Source organism: Camelus bactrianus, chromosome 34 (genome assembly GCF_048773025.1).
Source record: "Camelus bactrianus isolate YW-2024 breed Bactrian camel chromosome 34, ASM4877302v1, whole genome shotgun sequence".
Classification (NCBI taxonomy): domain Eukaryota; kingdom Metazoa; phylum Chordata; class Mammalia; order Artiodactyla; family Camelidae; genus Camelus; species Camelus bactrianus.
In genome coordinates this window covers 14,545,401-14,563,727 of record NC_133572.1, presented here as the reverse complement: position 1 = coordinate 14,563,727, position 18,327 = coordinate 14,545,401, and the positions used below count along the sequence as shown (strand labels likewise).

General features: G+C 37.4%; 1 protein-coding gene across 15 annotated transcripts in view; it reads left to right on the top strand.

Moving 5' to 3' along the window:
- Positions 1–13,050, top strand: part of SOX5 (SRY-box transcription factor 5) — a 903,293-nt gene extending 890,243 nt beyond the window's left edge. For all 15 annotated transcript variants that reach the window (XM_074357827.1, XM_074357830.1, XM_074357824.1 and 12 more), the window contains 3 exons: positions 1,354–1,527; positions 6,200–6,416; positions 7,989–13,050. In XM_074357827.1, the coding sequence (XP_074213928.1) occupies positions 1,354–1,527; positions 6,200–6,416; positions 7,989–8,292 (695 nt within the window). In that variant the 3' untranslated portion in view covers positions 8,293–13,050. The remainder of the gene's footprint in view (positions 1–1,353; positions 1,528–6,199; positions 6,417–7,988) is intronic.
- Positions 13,051–18,327: the final 5,277 nt, after the last annotated feature.

Here is an 18,327-nt window from a genome sequence, read left to right as displayed (position 1 = left end):
AATCAGCATTAAAACATCAACACTTCTGTTGCTGTTATTTGTTAAATTCAGTCATGCTTGTATGCAAAATATTTTCTAATCTTTGTCAGACCAAAGAGCATATTATTGAAAGGGAAATAATGAGAAGCTCCTAATATGCTGTGTTTTTTGTTTGCTGCTACAGGGTCTTCAAGTCTGGGTAATTTGGGTTAATTTCTATTCCTTCAAATTAAGAAAGGAAAAGGAGTATGGAGGAAGAAAAGCAGTGCTTTTATTGATTATATAAGCCCCAAACCCCAAAAATATTTTACATTTTTACACACTACAGAAGTATATCTCTCTCATCTTCTGAAATGAAAACCCTGGACAACTTGGTGTCAGAGTTCTACATTTTATTCTGTTTCTCCTTATCTGCTGTGCTTAAATTCAAGTATCTCTGGAAGCAGTTTAATCTGCTGAATCCAATGTACAAAGTCAGATAAAGCCTGGAGGAGTGACTGCGGCTCCCACAGGATCCATGTGACTCTTGCTTGCATTTCATCACCCTGAGTCTTGCTGAATGGAATGTGACTATCAGTGGGTCTCTTTGGATAACTCAGATGTCAGGGAGAAAACTAAGGGGAATGAATTCATTATATTATTTTTCACCTTAAATATGTGACTGTGCACTTCCTAAGAAGCCATAGTAATGTAACTATTCATTTGTTCTTTTTCTGCCATTTTCAAACATCTTTCAGGGACCAGACTGTCACTGCTTTATCAGCATATTTCATGCAGTTATTAGCACATAATTTCAAAGAAAAGCCAAACATATTACAGGAAATATCTATATTGTGTTTTGACCTCAAACATTTATTTAGCAGTGTTTTTTATTTATACAACCTCAGAGAGAGAAAAGGGCATGAGTAGGCTATGTCCTAACAGTCTTTAGATAGCAGAGACACATCCTTATCTGTTGTCCATTCTGCTGAACAGATTGGTGCTTCACAATTTTGTGAGCTCTTTGACTTATTTAATATTTCAACAGCAGCGGTATACCTATGGATCAATCCAACTGTTCTCTTTCCAGTTTGCATCAAAGATCACATACTCAAGTTCCTGGTGTCCTCTTGAAAGTAAGTGGTGAAACAGTCCATAGTCCATTGAAAGAAAGGAAAAATATATTAGAAATGGATTAAAAAATATAAATAAAACATTTGCCACCACAAGGCTTATCACAGAAACGTCCTAAGCAGGCATGTGCCCCAAGAACTGGAAGTACCAGTATCAAATGTACTTTTTGTCTTCAGGTATCTTAGACTGAGAACAAATCACAAAAGAAGAGAATTGCCAGAAGTGTTGACACTAATGTGAAGCCATGTTGCCTGTTTTTAGGAAGTGCTGGAGTCTCAGAATCAAGAATTTACAGAGAATCCAGGGGGCGTGGTAGCAACGAACCCCACATAAAGCGTCCAATGAATGCCTTCATGGTGTGGGCTAAAGATGAACGAAGGAAAATCCTTCAAGCCTTTCCTGACATGCACAACTCCAACATCAGCAAGATACTGGGTAAGAAAAGTATTGAGGGCCAAGTGAAGTATGAAGGAAAGGTACGGTTCTGTTTTCTGCATTTGTTGAAAGACATGGGGTTTGGAAGCCCGACAGCTCGTGTTTTCTGCTTATCTAAGCAGTAAGCGCCATCACTGAGCATTTTCTTCTGATGATGAAGCAGTCCATGTTCTTCAAGAAATTATGCCCAAGTTCTGTAGCTAATTTAGCTGTGTGTTTCTATACTAGTTGTTGTAATATTTTCTCTTCTTTAAAAATCTAAAAATATTTGTACTAAGAGTAGGAAAAATATTCTTTTCCTATAAACCAACATTGGTATTGACCGTATTTATTCTTTTTCTTTGCAGACTATAGAATTCAGCGTGTTGTCTGGGTGGGGGTGGGCTGTCCTAGTATTACCACTGAAAACCAGTTTAGATTGTCAAGACACAGAAGATGTCAAATATGCATTTTTTAATTTTTACTTTTAGTTACCCATGTTTTCAGTATCATAAACTTATTTCATATTTTAATGTTAGTTGTTCTCAAATTAGAAGTCCCCAAATGTCAAAATAAATTTTAAAAAAACAAACTAAAAGTTAAGATTGTTTAACCTGTCTTTAAATCATTCAATTTATGTGTCTGAATTCTAAAAAAAATAATAATAATCACTGATTAAAACTCCATCCTAAGTATAAGAGAAGTATCTGTTTGATTACATGAAGTATTTTAGGAAATAGAGCAAAAGCCTTCATGGAAAAAGAGGACTAAAAGAATGTCTTTCTGGTTTGAAGGAGAGAATATTAGAATGATCATATGATTGTATCATAATAGGCTACATGAAAGAGAATGCTGCCTAATTTAATTAAGATTTTCCAGTGAAATTGTATTAATTAAAGATATAGCAGGGAAAAAGCCCACTGAGGTGTTCCGGGCCTCAGTATTTAGTCATAGCTTCAAATAAATGAGTGATCTTCAAATACCCGCAAGATCATTCTAAATGGCTCATTTCATATAAAAGTACAAAGAAAGCTTGATGTTTTCCTTTTTCCTGATTGTTTTGGATAACAGCCTCCGACAGCACGCCGCTAATTCATTCTGCTTAAAACAGGCGCCTGAGCTGGGCTGACATTTTACGTGGTCTCTGGGGATCCTAGTTGACATTTTAAAGGGCTTCTAAGCATTTTATAATACCCTAAAATCTGGTTTTAATAAGCCATTCTGCTGAAATTGTTAACATAAGGAATCACCTTTTACTGTTTGGCGCTAGATCAGGGGATGGGGGACATCTTTTTCTGATTAGATATACAGTAGTTGGAGGAAAATGTGCAAATTCATTACAGACCCCGTGGAGATGACACTGTTGCTCAGCTCAAACTCTCCATTTTTATTGTATTGCCAGATTTAGAAAGGAAAAGAGCACTTCCAAGACCAATTTTTTTTTCTTATTTTGAACATCGCATCTTTTTGACTGAATCTTCCGTTTCATCATCAGGAGAAGCACCTAAATGTATACTTCACTCTTTTTTTTATTGTAGAAGCCCAGTCCTTTGAACAGAACAGGGAACTTACTCCCTGTACGTGGTCCAGGGTGAGCAACCAGCCACACCCAAATCGAGGAGATGTTTTCACCTCTTCTGGAGACACCTAAAGCACTGTCCTGCCATTCTCATTTAGTGTCTTTCAGGGCTTTACATCACAGTTACAGACGGTGGTTGTACCTGCAGAGCCATTAAAACCAAAACCACACCTGTCATTTGGTGAAGGGGTTACCCTTCAAAAGTTATTAATAAAAAAAGTAAACTGTTTGCCACCAAATCAAACCACTGTTCTGCTCTGTCATAAAATGGAGTAAGTAGCTTAAGTATTAACTGGGTCAAAATGGTACCTTAATTCTTAATTTTGAACAGACGTGTAACAATGATATGACCATATTTTTTAAAAAACCATTTTTTATTTATGTATTTATTTTATAATATCATATTTTTAAATTGAAGTGTAGTGATGTACAGTGTATGTCTGATATGACCATATTTTAAAATGTAGCATAGAATTCAGGGATACTTCCAGAGAAATTATATTATCCAGTATCAAAATATTTTGATTCCAATTCATGCCAGAGTTAGAAGCCAACTTATTTGAGAATTTACACATCTTTTATCATCCTTTTCTCCTGTGCATTTTAGCCAGAACAACTTTCCTTAAGTTCCTCCAGGCCCCCTTAGCACTGCGAGGCCTGGACCATTCTACTTTTCCTCTGTGAGATGCTCTTCTCTTTCCCAGCCCTAGAGGAGTCCTCTTTGCAGCAATGCCTTCCTGACCTACTGAAGACTGGTCCCACCTCCTTATCATATGTCCTCATACCTTCCCGTACTTTGCACATTATAATTAAAATAATATATTTTGTACTTAGCTATTTAATAAATTTCTTCTCCACTGGCATAAGAGCTCCAAAGAAATAAGAACCATAAGAATTCACCCCTGCATATCCAGTAGTTAATGCAGCATCATGCACATAGTAGGAAATCTAAAAATAGCTCTTACATTCCAAGCAGGCTACTATGAGGCAAAAACATCCTTTTTACTTAGAGAAACATATTCTTTTTTGAGCTTATAGAAAAGTTGGACTTAGGGAAGACTCTTTGGCAGCTCCTATACTAGCTAAGAATGCTAGTTTCTTTGTTCTCTGTGGTGATAAAAAGAGCCAGTGAACTTAAGTCAACCATTCTTGATCCACTGTTCAATTTCTGTAATAATTCAGCAAGTTGTTTCTTTTCCACTCCCTATTATGAGATCCAGAATTCTGAAATACATACCTATAAGAAACTCCACAAGAAGAATTGATCCAATTCAACACTATTATAGCTTTACCTGTGTTTATATTGGCCCTGAGAACAACATAATGATTTTTCGGGTACCTCTGGAGAATGATGTTGGGCAGTAAGGAGTGTGAGATTGTACAAATGATACGGCCCGACCAGCTGACTCAATGTTGGACACAGCATTGAAATACAAGTTTGAGAAAGGAATAGAAAAATCGACTCTATTATTTCAACTGTAACCTAAGTTTCTGTTGTTAATATAATAACATCATATTGGCTGTCTAGATTGGAAAAAAAATCTGTTTATAAATCTTTGTGACACCTACGTGGAGATACCCCCCCCCCCCGCCACCCCAGCCAACATCTGTTCCAATAGGAAACAGTTCTAAGGGAAGAGATGCTCTTCGCGTTCCTTTAACAGATATAACTGCCAGTATTGAGCAATTCTCTGCATCTGTAGGAAAGCGCTGTTCACCAGTAAGCTGGTTTGCATTTGAGATTCGGAGTTAAGGCTGAGCAATGAGCTCATGCGGAAGGCTGAAGAGCTTGCTCAGGTGACTTTGGAAGGCAGGTAGAGGCAGCAGTGCTAGGACGTCTTTGGCAGGGATCTCCTCATTCCAGTGATTTTGGTCTTTGTGGATCTGGCTAGAGTTGAGCTGATTACTTGCAGATAAACACATTTCATCTGCGAATGGATTTTCCTCACATGCTTAGTGGAAAATAAACATTATTACTACTTCTATTACCCCCTACACATAGCCATATGATAGAATCAAAACTTTAAATCATATCTATATTGAAAACTAGCATAAACTATTCTAATTAAGATTCAAACAGTTGTTTCTCACCATCGTAGTTGAATCCAAACCAGAATTAAATGTGAAAAGAAAGGGAAAACCAATTTGGGTTAACATCAGTAATGCATACTACAGCACAGGAAGTGACATTTTAACAGATGACTGCAGGTGATTTACAAGGGAAAAATACTGCTGAACACACACTTCTTATTGTAAGTTTTGACCTCTGCTGGGTCATATGTAGTAGGTGGGGGCAGGGCTATAGGGACATACATGGTACCACACTTCCACTTCCATCAAACCTGAGTTTGAGTCACTGATCTACAATTTAATAGTTGTGTGACCTTGGGTAAGTTACTTCATCTATTTGAACTTCAGTTTTATCACTGGAAAATAATTGCTGTGTTATAAGGTTATGGTGAAAAGTAAAAATGAAACAACTTACGTAAAGTTTTTAGCACAGGATCTAACACACAGTCGTTACCCAGTGCATGTTCATTAATATGCTTTTTATAATTAAAATTTTAATGAAATGAATTTTTAACTGTAATCATGTAAGGATCCTTAAACATTTGGTGGAGAATGAGAATTATATGTAATACATGTAAGAGATATTTGTAGTAAGTAATGTACCCCCATATAAAAATACTCAGTAACTAGACAGTTCCCCTCAGATTCAAAATATGTTAAAAGTTTGTGCATCACTCTTTAGTTCACAGTTGGGTTACACCATGGTCTAATGTAGAAATGAAAGGTATCTCCATTATATCATCTGTGAACTTCTCAGTACATAATGTACAAGTTTGGCTAAATTGTTCATTCAAGACAGAAAAAAATATTGCTCAGTGTTTTGTCTCTGGGTACACAGTTTCTTTGCAGACACGGCCACCAACACCTCTGCGCTGGTGGGATCTCACCTCCCATGTCAGAGCTCATGAATCATACTCTTTTTATGTATTTCTGGGATTTGGCCAGCGTTTTCACTTGAGATGTTCACGTTCTCAGTTCTATTTTTTTTCTTTAGGCTCCTCAGCTGCTGGGCAAATGGGAACGCTAACCTTCTCTTCCCCCTAGGATCTCGCTGGAAAGCTATGACAAACCTAGAGAAACAGCCATATTATGAGGAGCAAGCCCGTCTCAGCAAGCAGCACCTGGAGAAGTACCCGGACTACAAGTACAAGCCGCGGCCCAAGCGCACGTGCCTCGTGGACGGCAAGAAGCTGCGCATCGGCGAGTACAAGGCCATCATGCGGAACCGGCGGCAGGAGATGCGGCAGTACTTCAACGTTGGGTACGGCCGGCGGCCGCGCGCCCTTCGGGAGCACTTCCTGTTACACTTAGCGGGATGTGAAACGTGTTTGCTCAGTTGCGCAGCAGCATTTTGAGAAAGAACTTGAGCACTGTATTTACAGAGACTAACCCCCCCCCCCATATAGTCCCGAGAAAGAACACTTCCAGGTGAATCCACTCCACGCTCCTAGAACAGTGGCTCCAACGTGAGCTTTGCTCATGGCTGGTTTGAAAATAAAACATCTGGAAGGAAACAATCTTGAAGTTTGCTGTTAGACACTTAAGGAGTCTTCCTGGTTCTTTTCCTTGCTGCTTTTCCTGACTTGCAGGATTGCCCAGTGATAAGTTCCACAGCCCCTAAGAACTTAGTTATGTTGAGACAATACAACATAAAAGTGATTCCAGAAGCAAGAAGCACTTGTTTCTGAATATCGAGGGGACTCTGGGCTCTCAAGGCACATGTGTGGCCTTAGAAGATTACACACAGTAGGGGTTCTGTTTAGGGCGCAGCGTTGTGAATGGGGAAGTTTCCTTCTGAATTACAGGTGCCTCTCTCACTGTGTCTTTCCCTGCTGCTTAAGGCGCGACCTGCAGCCACGTTGCTTCTGCAGAATTTTGTCGATCGATCGATCGATAGATAGATAAGATAGATAGATCCATCCTGGGAGCTTCTTAGAATAATAAACACTGTTCTGAAAATGGCCAGAGGATACCTTAGAAAAAAGCCTTTTCCAGTCTGCCCTGTCCCCTCCATTCCCCTGAAAGTATCCCTTGCTCTGTCCAAAGGATCTGTGATTTACATCCCAGTGCATGACTCTTCTCAATGCTGAGCGCAAAATCCAGCACTCCTTGGGGAAACAGTAAACATGAATGAATGAAAGAAGCATAAATGGACATCTTCTATTAATCCCTTCCCCCTCAGACCAGCCACGGAATTTGTAGAGCCCAGGGTAAAACGAAAACGTGGGGTCTTTGTTACAGAGTTTCCAAGAATTTCAAGATTGTGACAACAGAACTTTAAATCAAGTGTAAGGTCTTTCTAAGCCCCGGGGTCTGTACAACTGCAGGGGTGGTTCACCCGTGAGGCTGGCCCTACTTCCTCGCCCCACCAAAACTTATTTCAAGGAAGAGGTGATATTACTCAGTTTCAGTGAGTTTTAGGCAGTCAAGTTTCACTTGGGAAGTTCTAATACTTTAGGAGCTTTCCATTAAAATTGAATCTTTAGATTCAGTTCTTTTTAAAAGCTGTTTTGATGTGTCACAGTGAAGTGACCCTTAACTTGGGGTCAAGGACTTGAGTTCATCTGCTTTATCTTTCTGCACCTCAGTTTCTTTTCATACAATAGATTGGTAACAACACAGAATCATTTTAAGAATCAATGGGTAACCCACGCAAAGGCCTTGTACTTTACAAAGCACTGCATTGAAGTAAGGCATTGGGGTCAAAGGAGGATCCAGTTTTGAAAATGTCAGGTGAAACCCACTACCTTGGAGTTGAACAAGCAGAGCAAATTAGTTATGCAGCCAGACGTGCACCCAACTGTCCGCTCACCCATGGTTTCCTCTCTGACAGGCAACAAGCACAGATCCCCATCGCCACCGCTGGAGTTGTGTACCCTGGAGCCATCGCCATGGCCGGGATGCCCTCCCCTCACCTGCCCTCTGAGCACTCAAGCGTGTCGAGCAGCCCGGAGCCTGGGATGCCTGTCATCCAGAGCACTTACGGTGTGAAAGGAGAGGAGCCACATATCAAAGAAGAGATACAGGCTGAGGACATCAACGGAGAGATTTATGATGAGTACGATGAGGAAGAGGATGATCCCGATGTAGATTATGGGAGTGACAGTGAAAACCATATTGCAGGACAAGCCAACTGATAAGGGTCGAAAGATGGTTGTGACCTTAGGACTTAAAGAAGCCCTAGCTGGTTCATCCTTACCAGTGGCCAAGCACATTAACTTTCTCATACACTGACTGTTACTTTAACTGTTAGTCTTAAATAGTTGGGACATCAGCTGACTAATAGACCTTAGCCTCAAAAGGCTTGGAAAGGAAATAAAAATACAACAAGCAAACAACAATATCAACAACAAGAGATTGAAATAAGCTATGGGTAAAATAATGCCAGTAATTCAGCTGCTACATCCAAGCACTGAAGTCTTACCCGTCAACTTTTTTTTTTAATAAACTTTATGGCTGTTTGTTCTACAATGTTCTAGAAATTCTCACTCAGGTACACAGTGCCAACAAGTGGCTTGTGAATGTGTTTTGTTGTTTTGTGCTACAATTTTTAAAAAGAAATAAGTTTTGTTTTGTTTTGGGGGGGGTTCTGGGTTTTTTCCTTTCCTTCCTTTCCTTTTTTTTTTTTTTTTTTTTTTTTTTTTTGGTAATGCACCTGACAGAAAAAAAAAAAGAAAGATGATGAATTTCTCTTTACTTCTCTCCACTTTCTCCATCTCTATACTTTAAAGATGGAAGTCTGTGCATGGGGGGGAAAGAGGGAAAAAGAGCCTGTTTTTAACTTCCTTGCTATCCACCGCAAAGTAAGCAATCATTTTCTTTAGAGGACTTTGTCTATTGCACACCACACTACATCTTTGAGCAAGTGCCAAATTTGTACTGAAGTGTTGACCCAGTTGATTTTCTTCCCTTTCCTTTTCCCTGTTCCTTCTTAAATTAGGACAGTGTTATATCTTAGACAATCCCTTGAAAAACCTGAAATACCAGCAGCTGGTGAGATTTGACTTTTTTTTTTTTAATGGAAACTGTAGGTGCTGTTCTCAGGTGAAAAAGAGAGAGAGAAAGAGAGACATTAAGAAATTTAGAGAAAAAAATATTTTCTGATCTTGGATTTTTGTGTGTATGTATGTGTGTGATTATGGTACTAATAGGAATAACAGTGGACCATTGCGAGTTAAACCCACATCTGGGGATGAAAGCCCACATCCCCCCAAGTGACTGGTCTGGAAGCAGCCTTGACCTTGACTTTGCACTTCAAGTGACAGCTTAATGACTACAGGGCTCAGAAATTATATCTTTAAACCTCTGCTATGATGACGATTGGATGAATCAGGTGGCCCTGTGTAATGGGTGCATGAGTAACACGGACGCTGCCATCAGTCTGCTCCCAGATGTCCCTTCTCCCTGGTCAGTTGGTTCCACTAACGTTTGCTTCTTAATGATTTCTGTTTGTTTTTCCTGTTGATAACTTCGAGCAAAACAATCCTTGTTTTCCTTGAATATATCTGCCCATTTTCCAGAAACATAGAATTAGCTTGTTTCTTCAACATTCCATCCTTTCCTGAACAGGAAATGGAACCGATGATCTTTACAAGGTATTTTTCATCTCTCCATGAAATGAGGTGGAGGCCATTTACGTTTCAGAATTGTGGGCCATATGCATCTCATGCTATAAAAAGCAGGATTTGATCAAAAGTCATTGCACCCCAACAAGATGGAGCCTGGCCAAGCCCAGCAATCTTTGCCACTACTCTACTCTTGCTGTAAGATGAATCCGCTGACGTCTGCTTGGTTGATTCCAGCAGAGTATGTGCCGAGAGCCACAGCTGATGGTGATGGGACTTAGATTTTGCCAGCCGAGTGCCAGGGCAGTTGTAGGGCTCATACAGGTAGATGCAAAATCACTTAAAGTCAGTCACCATGGTCTTTGCTGAAGCATCAGACAGTAAATACTCCCACCAGTGGCTTGGATGTGCTATGGTTTTCACTCCAGTCATCATTTTCCTATCCCATCCCCCAAACCTGACCCTAAAGTTTGATTTTTCTTTTTTTTACATAGAAAGAAGAAAAAAATTCTTTTTTATTTTTCTCTCTCTCAAAAGACTTGCTCTGGGGTTTTGCTTGGAGGAGCTGATCATAACCTGCATGTCAGAGATTTTGTTTTGTTTGTTTTTCTGTTTGTTTCTGATGACTGTATTTTCATTTGATCTGCCTCTTTTTGCTAGTGTTGTAATAATGATGATGATGATAAAATAATAATAATAATAATAGTAATAATAATAATAATGGTCAGCTGTTCCCAGATTAGTAAGTTATGTATAATTTATTTCTCCCTTTCTATTTTATTCTGCTCTGATTTGGAAGTGCAGCCAATAAGTTGTTAGGTATTTAAAACAAATTTTCATCTCCAACATATATGTATATATATATATATACATATATATACACACACACGCACACATACACATATGTTCACTCACACAATTTCACGTCTCCTTCCATAAGTCTTCTCCTTTTTAAAAATTTGGCCCCAACAATGTCAGGTTCTGATGTTTAATACGTAACGACTGAATTGATAGGAGGGTCGTGTTCAGTCTTAATTAACTTATGCTCTCATCACTCATTTTAGTTATTTAATTGCCACAGTTATCTAGAGCCAATTTCTTTTTGTTTTTGTTTGTTTTGTTTTTAAGCACTCTGGATTAAAAAAAATAGACACTTGTTTTTATATCGTTATTATGTACAATGTGAAAACAGATTTTTAAAACTTTGTTCTGTCTTTGTTAAATGCTTTCTGACTCATGTGGGTTCACCCCTCACGTTTGCTGGATACTTACCTTACACCACGTTATAAGGACGCTTCGTTTTCATTTCATGGCTTTGGGCTACAAGAATACTTTGTTTTAGCTCCAGGTAGATGCCACTGAGGGCGTTCATGGCTGAAACCAGTTCTAACGCACTTACCCGTGAATTGACAAAACACTTCTGTTTGGTCTTTTTTTGTTTGTTTCTTATTTTGTTTTACTTGAAGGGGAACGTAAAAATTGTTCATGGTGACCTTTACCTACGAAATTCAGAAGTTAGTTTTAATTTTATTTAGTTAGGTTTCTATCAGAGAGACAAAGCTGTGCATGGACTGAAACAGACAGCAGATCCATAGCCCTGCATTATGTTTTCTTGTTCTGATAGCTAATTTCTCGGACTGCCACAATTTCTTTGCCTTAATTTTCCCTAAAAGAAAACAAACAAAAAGAATCATATTAATGTTTAAAGTACTTTGAAGTCATTTGATAAAAGGTGCTATGAATGGTAACCTAACTGGGTTAGCACATTGCCTTTTTGGCATTTGATTGGTTTATACCTTTTGTAAAGGATCCTAAAACCTTGTATTCTTTTTTGGTGCCCCATGATGACAAAAAAAGATAAGGGAGAGGAAAGGAGAGTAAGATCAAACTAGAATGAACGTAAATTCTCCCTCCCCACCCCCGTTCCTACTCGCATTTCACGTTTTCTTTCTCTCTCTCTCTCTCTCACACACACACACACAGACACACACACACACACACACACACACACACACACACACACACACACACACGGGCTCAACCCAGTACTGAGGGATAATCTTGCCAGAATTCTGGGGGTTTTTTTAATGGTTATTGAAATCAGTTCCTCTAAAAGTAGTCATGTTTTAATACGAATCTAAGCATCACTGGAGAGAATAGGTTAAAGTTACACACTTATAAGTCACTAATAATTTGGCTCGTTACCACAATTGAATCAAATGCAAAACCGTTCTTCAGTACACTTGTACCTAAATTAGTCAAGTCAATGTTTAACATTTATTTGGCATCTGCAGCTAAGAGTTAACCATGTATAAAATCCCTCCCAAAGAACATAATCATTATTGAAACCAAATCCTCTTAGAAGGGACAAATAGGAAAGAATTTCTTTGATGAACCTATTTCATAGGTTTGATTTTGGAGTAGACTTTTTACCTTTAATTCATTTAAAAATTTTATCTTTAACTCTTTCATGGTCCGATTTCAGATATTTTCTTAAGCCAGAAGATGTTACTGTTCCCAAAAGAAACCTCTCATACCACATTTAAAACATCAGAAGCAGTTACGTTCTTATTCATTCCATTGGGTAAATTATTTGAATTGTAATAAACAATTGTATATTTACAAACAGGTTTATAAAATATTTGTCTATCAAGTTAATAGTAAAATAAAAATGGGGTCTGCAAGGAAAAATTTGAAGCCCACTTAAAGTGGTTCAGAGATCTCTTTTGTCTTATAGGGCATAGGGTTTCGTTTAGACAGGCTTTTACAGTATTTAATTTTAAAGTTTCCTGTAACTATCAGTTTCCCAGGTTGAAGATGATGTTTTTTCTACTGACTGATTCCTGTCCTCCCCAGTGTTTCTGTCACTGGTTCACTAAAACAGTATTTATATAGCTCCACTGGCTCTAAAGCTCTTAGTCCTTCTAACAGTTTGGATTTTATGAGTAAAAATGGGAAAAAAGTAGAAAAAAAAAAGACAATCAAATGCCTGGAGCTTAAAACAAAGTATGTGCAACCTACCATCTCACTTGAAATTTAATAAAATAAATAATTATGTAAATATAACATAGAGTTATAGATTTATATTTTGTTCATAACACATAGTGTAATATAAGTTGTATATTTTCATGTTTTTGGTTTTATGTTATCATTCATGCCACAATAAAAATAAAACAGGAGTTTATGTACTCTTAAAAAAAAAGATGTGGGTTGCCACCAACCTGTTTTTTGTTTGTTTGTTTTTTGTTTTTTGTTTTTGCATTCTCTTTTTTCAGTATTACTGCCATGCAAGGCACCAATAAAAACAGCAAATGTGCTCTTTACCTATTATACTGTGTTTCTTTTCACAATTCTTCTTATGGAGTTTTAATCATTAGTTTTCTTACGAAAAGAGCAAAAGTATGAACAATAATTTTGCTTTCTGTATAAATAACCCCACTTCCTGAAGTTGACTTTGAATTGAGAACTAAGGGTTGAAATCTTAAAGTGGGACATTCTAGAAAGCCCTGTTAGACTGCGTCTCTTCACACAGCTTCGCCATCAAGTCAAAAGACACCCTTCAAGTATGCAGCTGTCTAACACACTAAAAACACCTGCAGCCCGAAGCACCCTTCATCTTTTCCCAAGCCTGACACTACCATTGGGGCTGGGTTTCTGTGCTTTGGAATTGAATTTCATTCTGTGGTTGTACAGAAAAATTTCTATATTTTGATTTGTGAGATTCTTAAGAACTATCATTTTCACCTGAGTGGTATCTAATTTAGAAGAATGGATATTTTATTTCATTGTTTAACTTTCTGGCATTAACCTCTGGAGTCTCCCTTCAACTTTTTAAGCCAAATGTTGAAACAGATTTCCTTTCCTTCCAATGGCCATTTTTGCTTGCCTTCCACCATAGTGTGTGTTCCTGTCTTGATAGTTCTGTGTTTAATAGTTTCCCAGAAGAGCTTTTGTTTGGTCGGTTGGTTAGTTGGTTTTTAAATGAGTATCAAGACGCTGGGTCAGATAACATCTGGCTCAAATGAATACGAAGTGTATAAAGAGGCCATCTCCTGCTGACGCATTGCCCACTGACTCCCTTAACAGAAGTAGTTCACAATGTCTGGTCCATGGGCTACCTGCTTTAGAATTAACTGTTAAAAATGTAGATCCCTCGGCCCGACTTCTGATGCAGTGAATCAGAATCTCTAGGGGCAGAGAGAAAGCTCTTGCAATTAACCAGCTCCGAATTATTCTGCATGCGCTGGTGTTTCCAAACAGCCAGGAGGTGGGGCTGTTTTCCCGTTAGCTGCCTTGTTTGCATGTCAAATTCTGCAGATTATTGCCTGCCATGCTTTAACCCTCGACCTCTATAAACACCTCTATGAAATTGAGGGGCAGTGGGTAGGCAAACATTGGAGGTTGAAAGGAGCTCTCAGTCTGTCTCTTCATAGACTGTTGTTGAGGGCCTTGGATCCACCAGTACCATGTCCATCTTTTTCCTTGTTTCTGTGCTTCTCATGTTGTTCATCATGGCAAAGCAGTTGGCTTCAGAGACTCCAGACCACTGGAACACTGAAAATACAACTGATATGATACCTACTTAATATTTGCCAAAAAAAAAAAAAAAATGAGATTCTTTTGGAAGGAAAATATTCATTGTAGAAGTGGAGAAATAATCATTCCATGTAGTGTTTTTAATAGACCACCTATGGCTATGTTGGTCAGAGTCCATCCTGTTCCTTCAGGAAACAGCATCGTCAGGATGTGTGAAGTGGGTGTGGGTGGGAAAATCTTGTCTGCTGATGGAAACGTGGCTCACTCAAGGTGCGAAGTCCCACCTTTGCTCTCTCCTACCAAATAAAGCGCACTGAGTTTTGTCCTGTCATACTCTATTTTAGAAACATTCTGTTCCTGGCCTTCATTTTTTTTAATATCTTATGGAATATTTAGGACTAGCATGCAATAATAGATTGATTTCTTACTGCCAATGCCTTGAACAACCAAAAAAAAAAAAAAATACTGGCAACAGTGAAAAGAAACCCATTCTTTTTTTTTTTTAATCTCAATTTTGACAGTTTTAGTTGTTGGTGTTTGAGGAAGTTCCCACATGTATTTTTTAAAAAATCAGGATACTCTTTTCATTCTTATCAAATGTTAAAGTTCAGAAGTCATCCCTATTTATAACTTGACATCATCATTGGAACCTCAGCTTTAACAATAGAGGTGAAGGGAAGCATGAATTAGTTCAATGTCTGAGTTAAAGAATATTTACGAAAAAAAATCCAGTTTATTTTTCTTGAGTTTCTAAAGCAACCTAATAATTAGCTGAGAAGAACTGGTTTATAAGTAGGCATTGTAATTAGTATGTAAAGTGTGTGCAACAGTATTGCTAAAAGTTCTTAAAAACAGCTATGTTTTATTAAACAGGCTGAACAGTTGCCCTACAATTTTGTTTGTTCTACCAATTTGCTTAGCAAACTATTTTTACCACCAGGAATGAACCAGTTCAGCTCTGATCACAATAGTTCATCATTTTTCAATTAGTCAGGTCCAGATATATATTTTACTCTCCCTATTTACTACCATTTCCTAAATATACAAGGGAATATGGAACGGAACGGTACTTTGTTCGTATTCAAAATATAACCAAGGGGGTGAAAGTTTTATCATTAATGTCTCTACTGATTCAATTTAAAAAGGGAAAATAAAATTACCAGAACAATCGTAGGAATTCAATTGTAGGCCTAAGTAAACACCACCATTTTGTACATTGCCTGTTCAATTTAGTATTAAATTTCAGAGTCTGGAAAGCAATCCTAATTACACACAAACTGTAAAATATATTTGAAATAAAGTCTTGTTTATACAAATCACGGCTGTGATAACTTTTTTTAGATAAATTCATGTAGTCCTGGTAGAAAGTTGGAGAAACCATAGGAAATATTTAGACAATTACTTACCCAGAAGACTGGCTTCATTCAGCTTGCGCTAACACTGGCCTTCACTAAGCATTTTGCCTTACATTCCAAACCTGCAACTGACTACAGTTCACAAGTTCATAAATAGTGCTTGCATGAACTGAAGTTTGATTCAGGGCTACAATCATTATTAGTAGGCCCCAAATAATTACACAAATTGTTCTTTTTATTTGGAAATGATCTTTCAAGCCACATTGTCTTCTATTGGGTTAACATGCACAAGAGGAGTTAACCTGGCTTCTTACGGGTAGGGCTGATTTGACATCTGGAAAATGAATGAAATTGCCAGTGGTATAACATTTGGGCACAAATGCTAACTACAGATATTGAAGAGAAAATCTTGGACTGTCCTCATTAAAAAGTTACCCACTTCCCTGTAACCCATTGGTTTTACAGATTTATAAGCTTTGATATTATAGCCTCTTATGTTACCTATATCTTAGACCCTTTCTTATAAAATCCTCTGCTGTAGCTTTATCTTTGTTTCCTGTGTTAGAGTAAAAATTTTCAAAGGTGACTTAATTTTTCAGATACTTCAAGATTCCTGAAGTTTATGTCGGCAAACTTTGATAACATTTTACAAATTTTGCACTTTTCATGTAAATTTTAAACACAGAGAGCCCAAGTTTGTATCATGGAAAAATATTTAGACATTTTTATGAGTAAAAAATTTAAGTCAGGGAAAATGATAAAAAATCATAAAAGATGGTATGGTTTTCTTCCCTTGTCTTCAGGATTTCATATTTAGCAGATATTAAATTAATGATGCTAACCTGGTCCTTCTTGCAATAAAAAGCCAAACTTCTGTCAAAGTTGATGGATCTCTGTTCCCTAGTGCATCATGTTGGCTTTATATCAGTTCATAGGCTCTCCCACCCACTTTCAAAATTTGGAATGGCTTACAATAAATACACAAGTACAAAAATGCCAGCACAATTAGCATATAGCAATTAAAGAGACAAAAGGTAGAGAGTAAGGAATAAAAAGGAATCACACGTATGTTCACACACTGTAGAAACACACACATAGTCCTCTTTACTTCTTACTGTTTGTGTTTCATCTCTCCAAAGGAGACGTGTGTGTGTAGACACTGTCTGAGGAAGACAACTCTAATCACTAAACAGAAAACAGCTCTTATTTTCTTAGCAGCCAGGGTAAAGAAGAAACTACATGGATTAAAGAATTCTCATTGCTTAATTGAAGGAAGCATGCAAGTTTATCACGAGAAATAAACCTTCATTGCCCTAAATTGTCAGATGGATTTCACACTTAAGGGATAAGAAACAATGCAAAGAGCCACTTTTATGTAAGCAGATTTACAAATGCTGTAGATTTGTTTAATATATACTTACTCTTTCAGTCTTTGAACAGTGTTTTATAAAGACAATTTGCAGGGGGTCAGAGAGAAAGATGGTATACATATGAATAGATAACTGGATATATGGATTAAACAAGGATTTACAAGGATAAAGCAGGAAGAATCCTTATTGTGATGAATTATTTATCATGTCTCATAGACTAGCTTTTTTCAGCTATCAGATGTTTCAAATTGGCTTTTAATTATACTATGTTCAGTGTTATGATAGGTTTATACAAGATACAATGCAACTAAGACTAGCACATGTTAAGCAATAAAACAATATAAGAATATGATTAATGAACCAGACTGATAAAGGATTTCAAATCAGAACAAAAATTATTTTAATATTTACTGAGACTTCAGCTTCTAGGTAAATGTAATGAGTGGTAAATGGGCAACCTCCCATTGGAACAACCAGAAAAAGCTGGAAAATTACATTTTAGGGCATTAGACAGCTGTGGAACATATGAGGGTTAGATGAATCATAATTTCAGGAAAGCAGAATTCATCCAAGGTGAAGCTGATGATTGCTAGCCATTCCTATTTAGTGAAAACATTATCAAATTCTGGGCTTTACTATAAAAGACTTGGCAACTTCTAGGTAAAAGAGAAACCAGCAAAATAGTTGTGTGGATCCAAACTGCCTAAGTGGAAACTTAAAGGACCTCAAATGCAAGACTGGTTTTTACTAATGGCATGTTTGCTGAGTTCTAGGGCTGTGTGGAATGTTGGAGATTTATGGTTAAATCTTCCAAAAGAAAGATTGAAATGACAATATTGAGTCTCTATCCATGAACATGGAATATCTCCCTCTTTATTTAGTTCTTTGATTTTATTCATCAGAGTTTTATAGTTTTCCTCATATAGATTTTATATATATATTTCAGATAATATCTAAATGTTTCATTTTGGGGGGTGAGTTTCATTGAGTTTTTAAATGTTGTTGCTATCTATGGCATTGTTTAGGAATGAAGTTTGTAACATTTCACTAATCAGCAGACTTTCTTTTAAAACTGTATCTTCTTGAATGGGGCTGGGAACACAACAAAAAATCTCCAGTATACAAATAATCTGATTGATACTCTACAGCCACAGACTTGGGAGTGCATTATCAAAGCCTAAGAACATCAAGGAATCTTCATAAGGGAGACACAAAAATATCTAATATAAGTGACATATGACAATGATACATAAGCTAACCATAATTTAAGAGTCAAAGAATAAAAGATGAAAGCAAAAAAAAAAAAAAAAAGAAGAAGAAGAAATGCTTGAAGGAAATGATTAAAA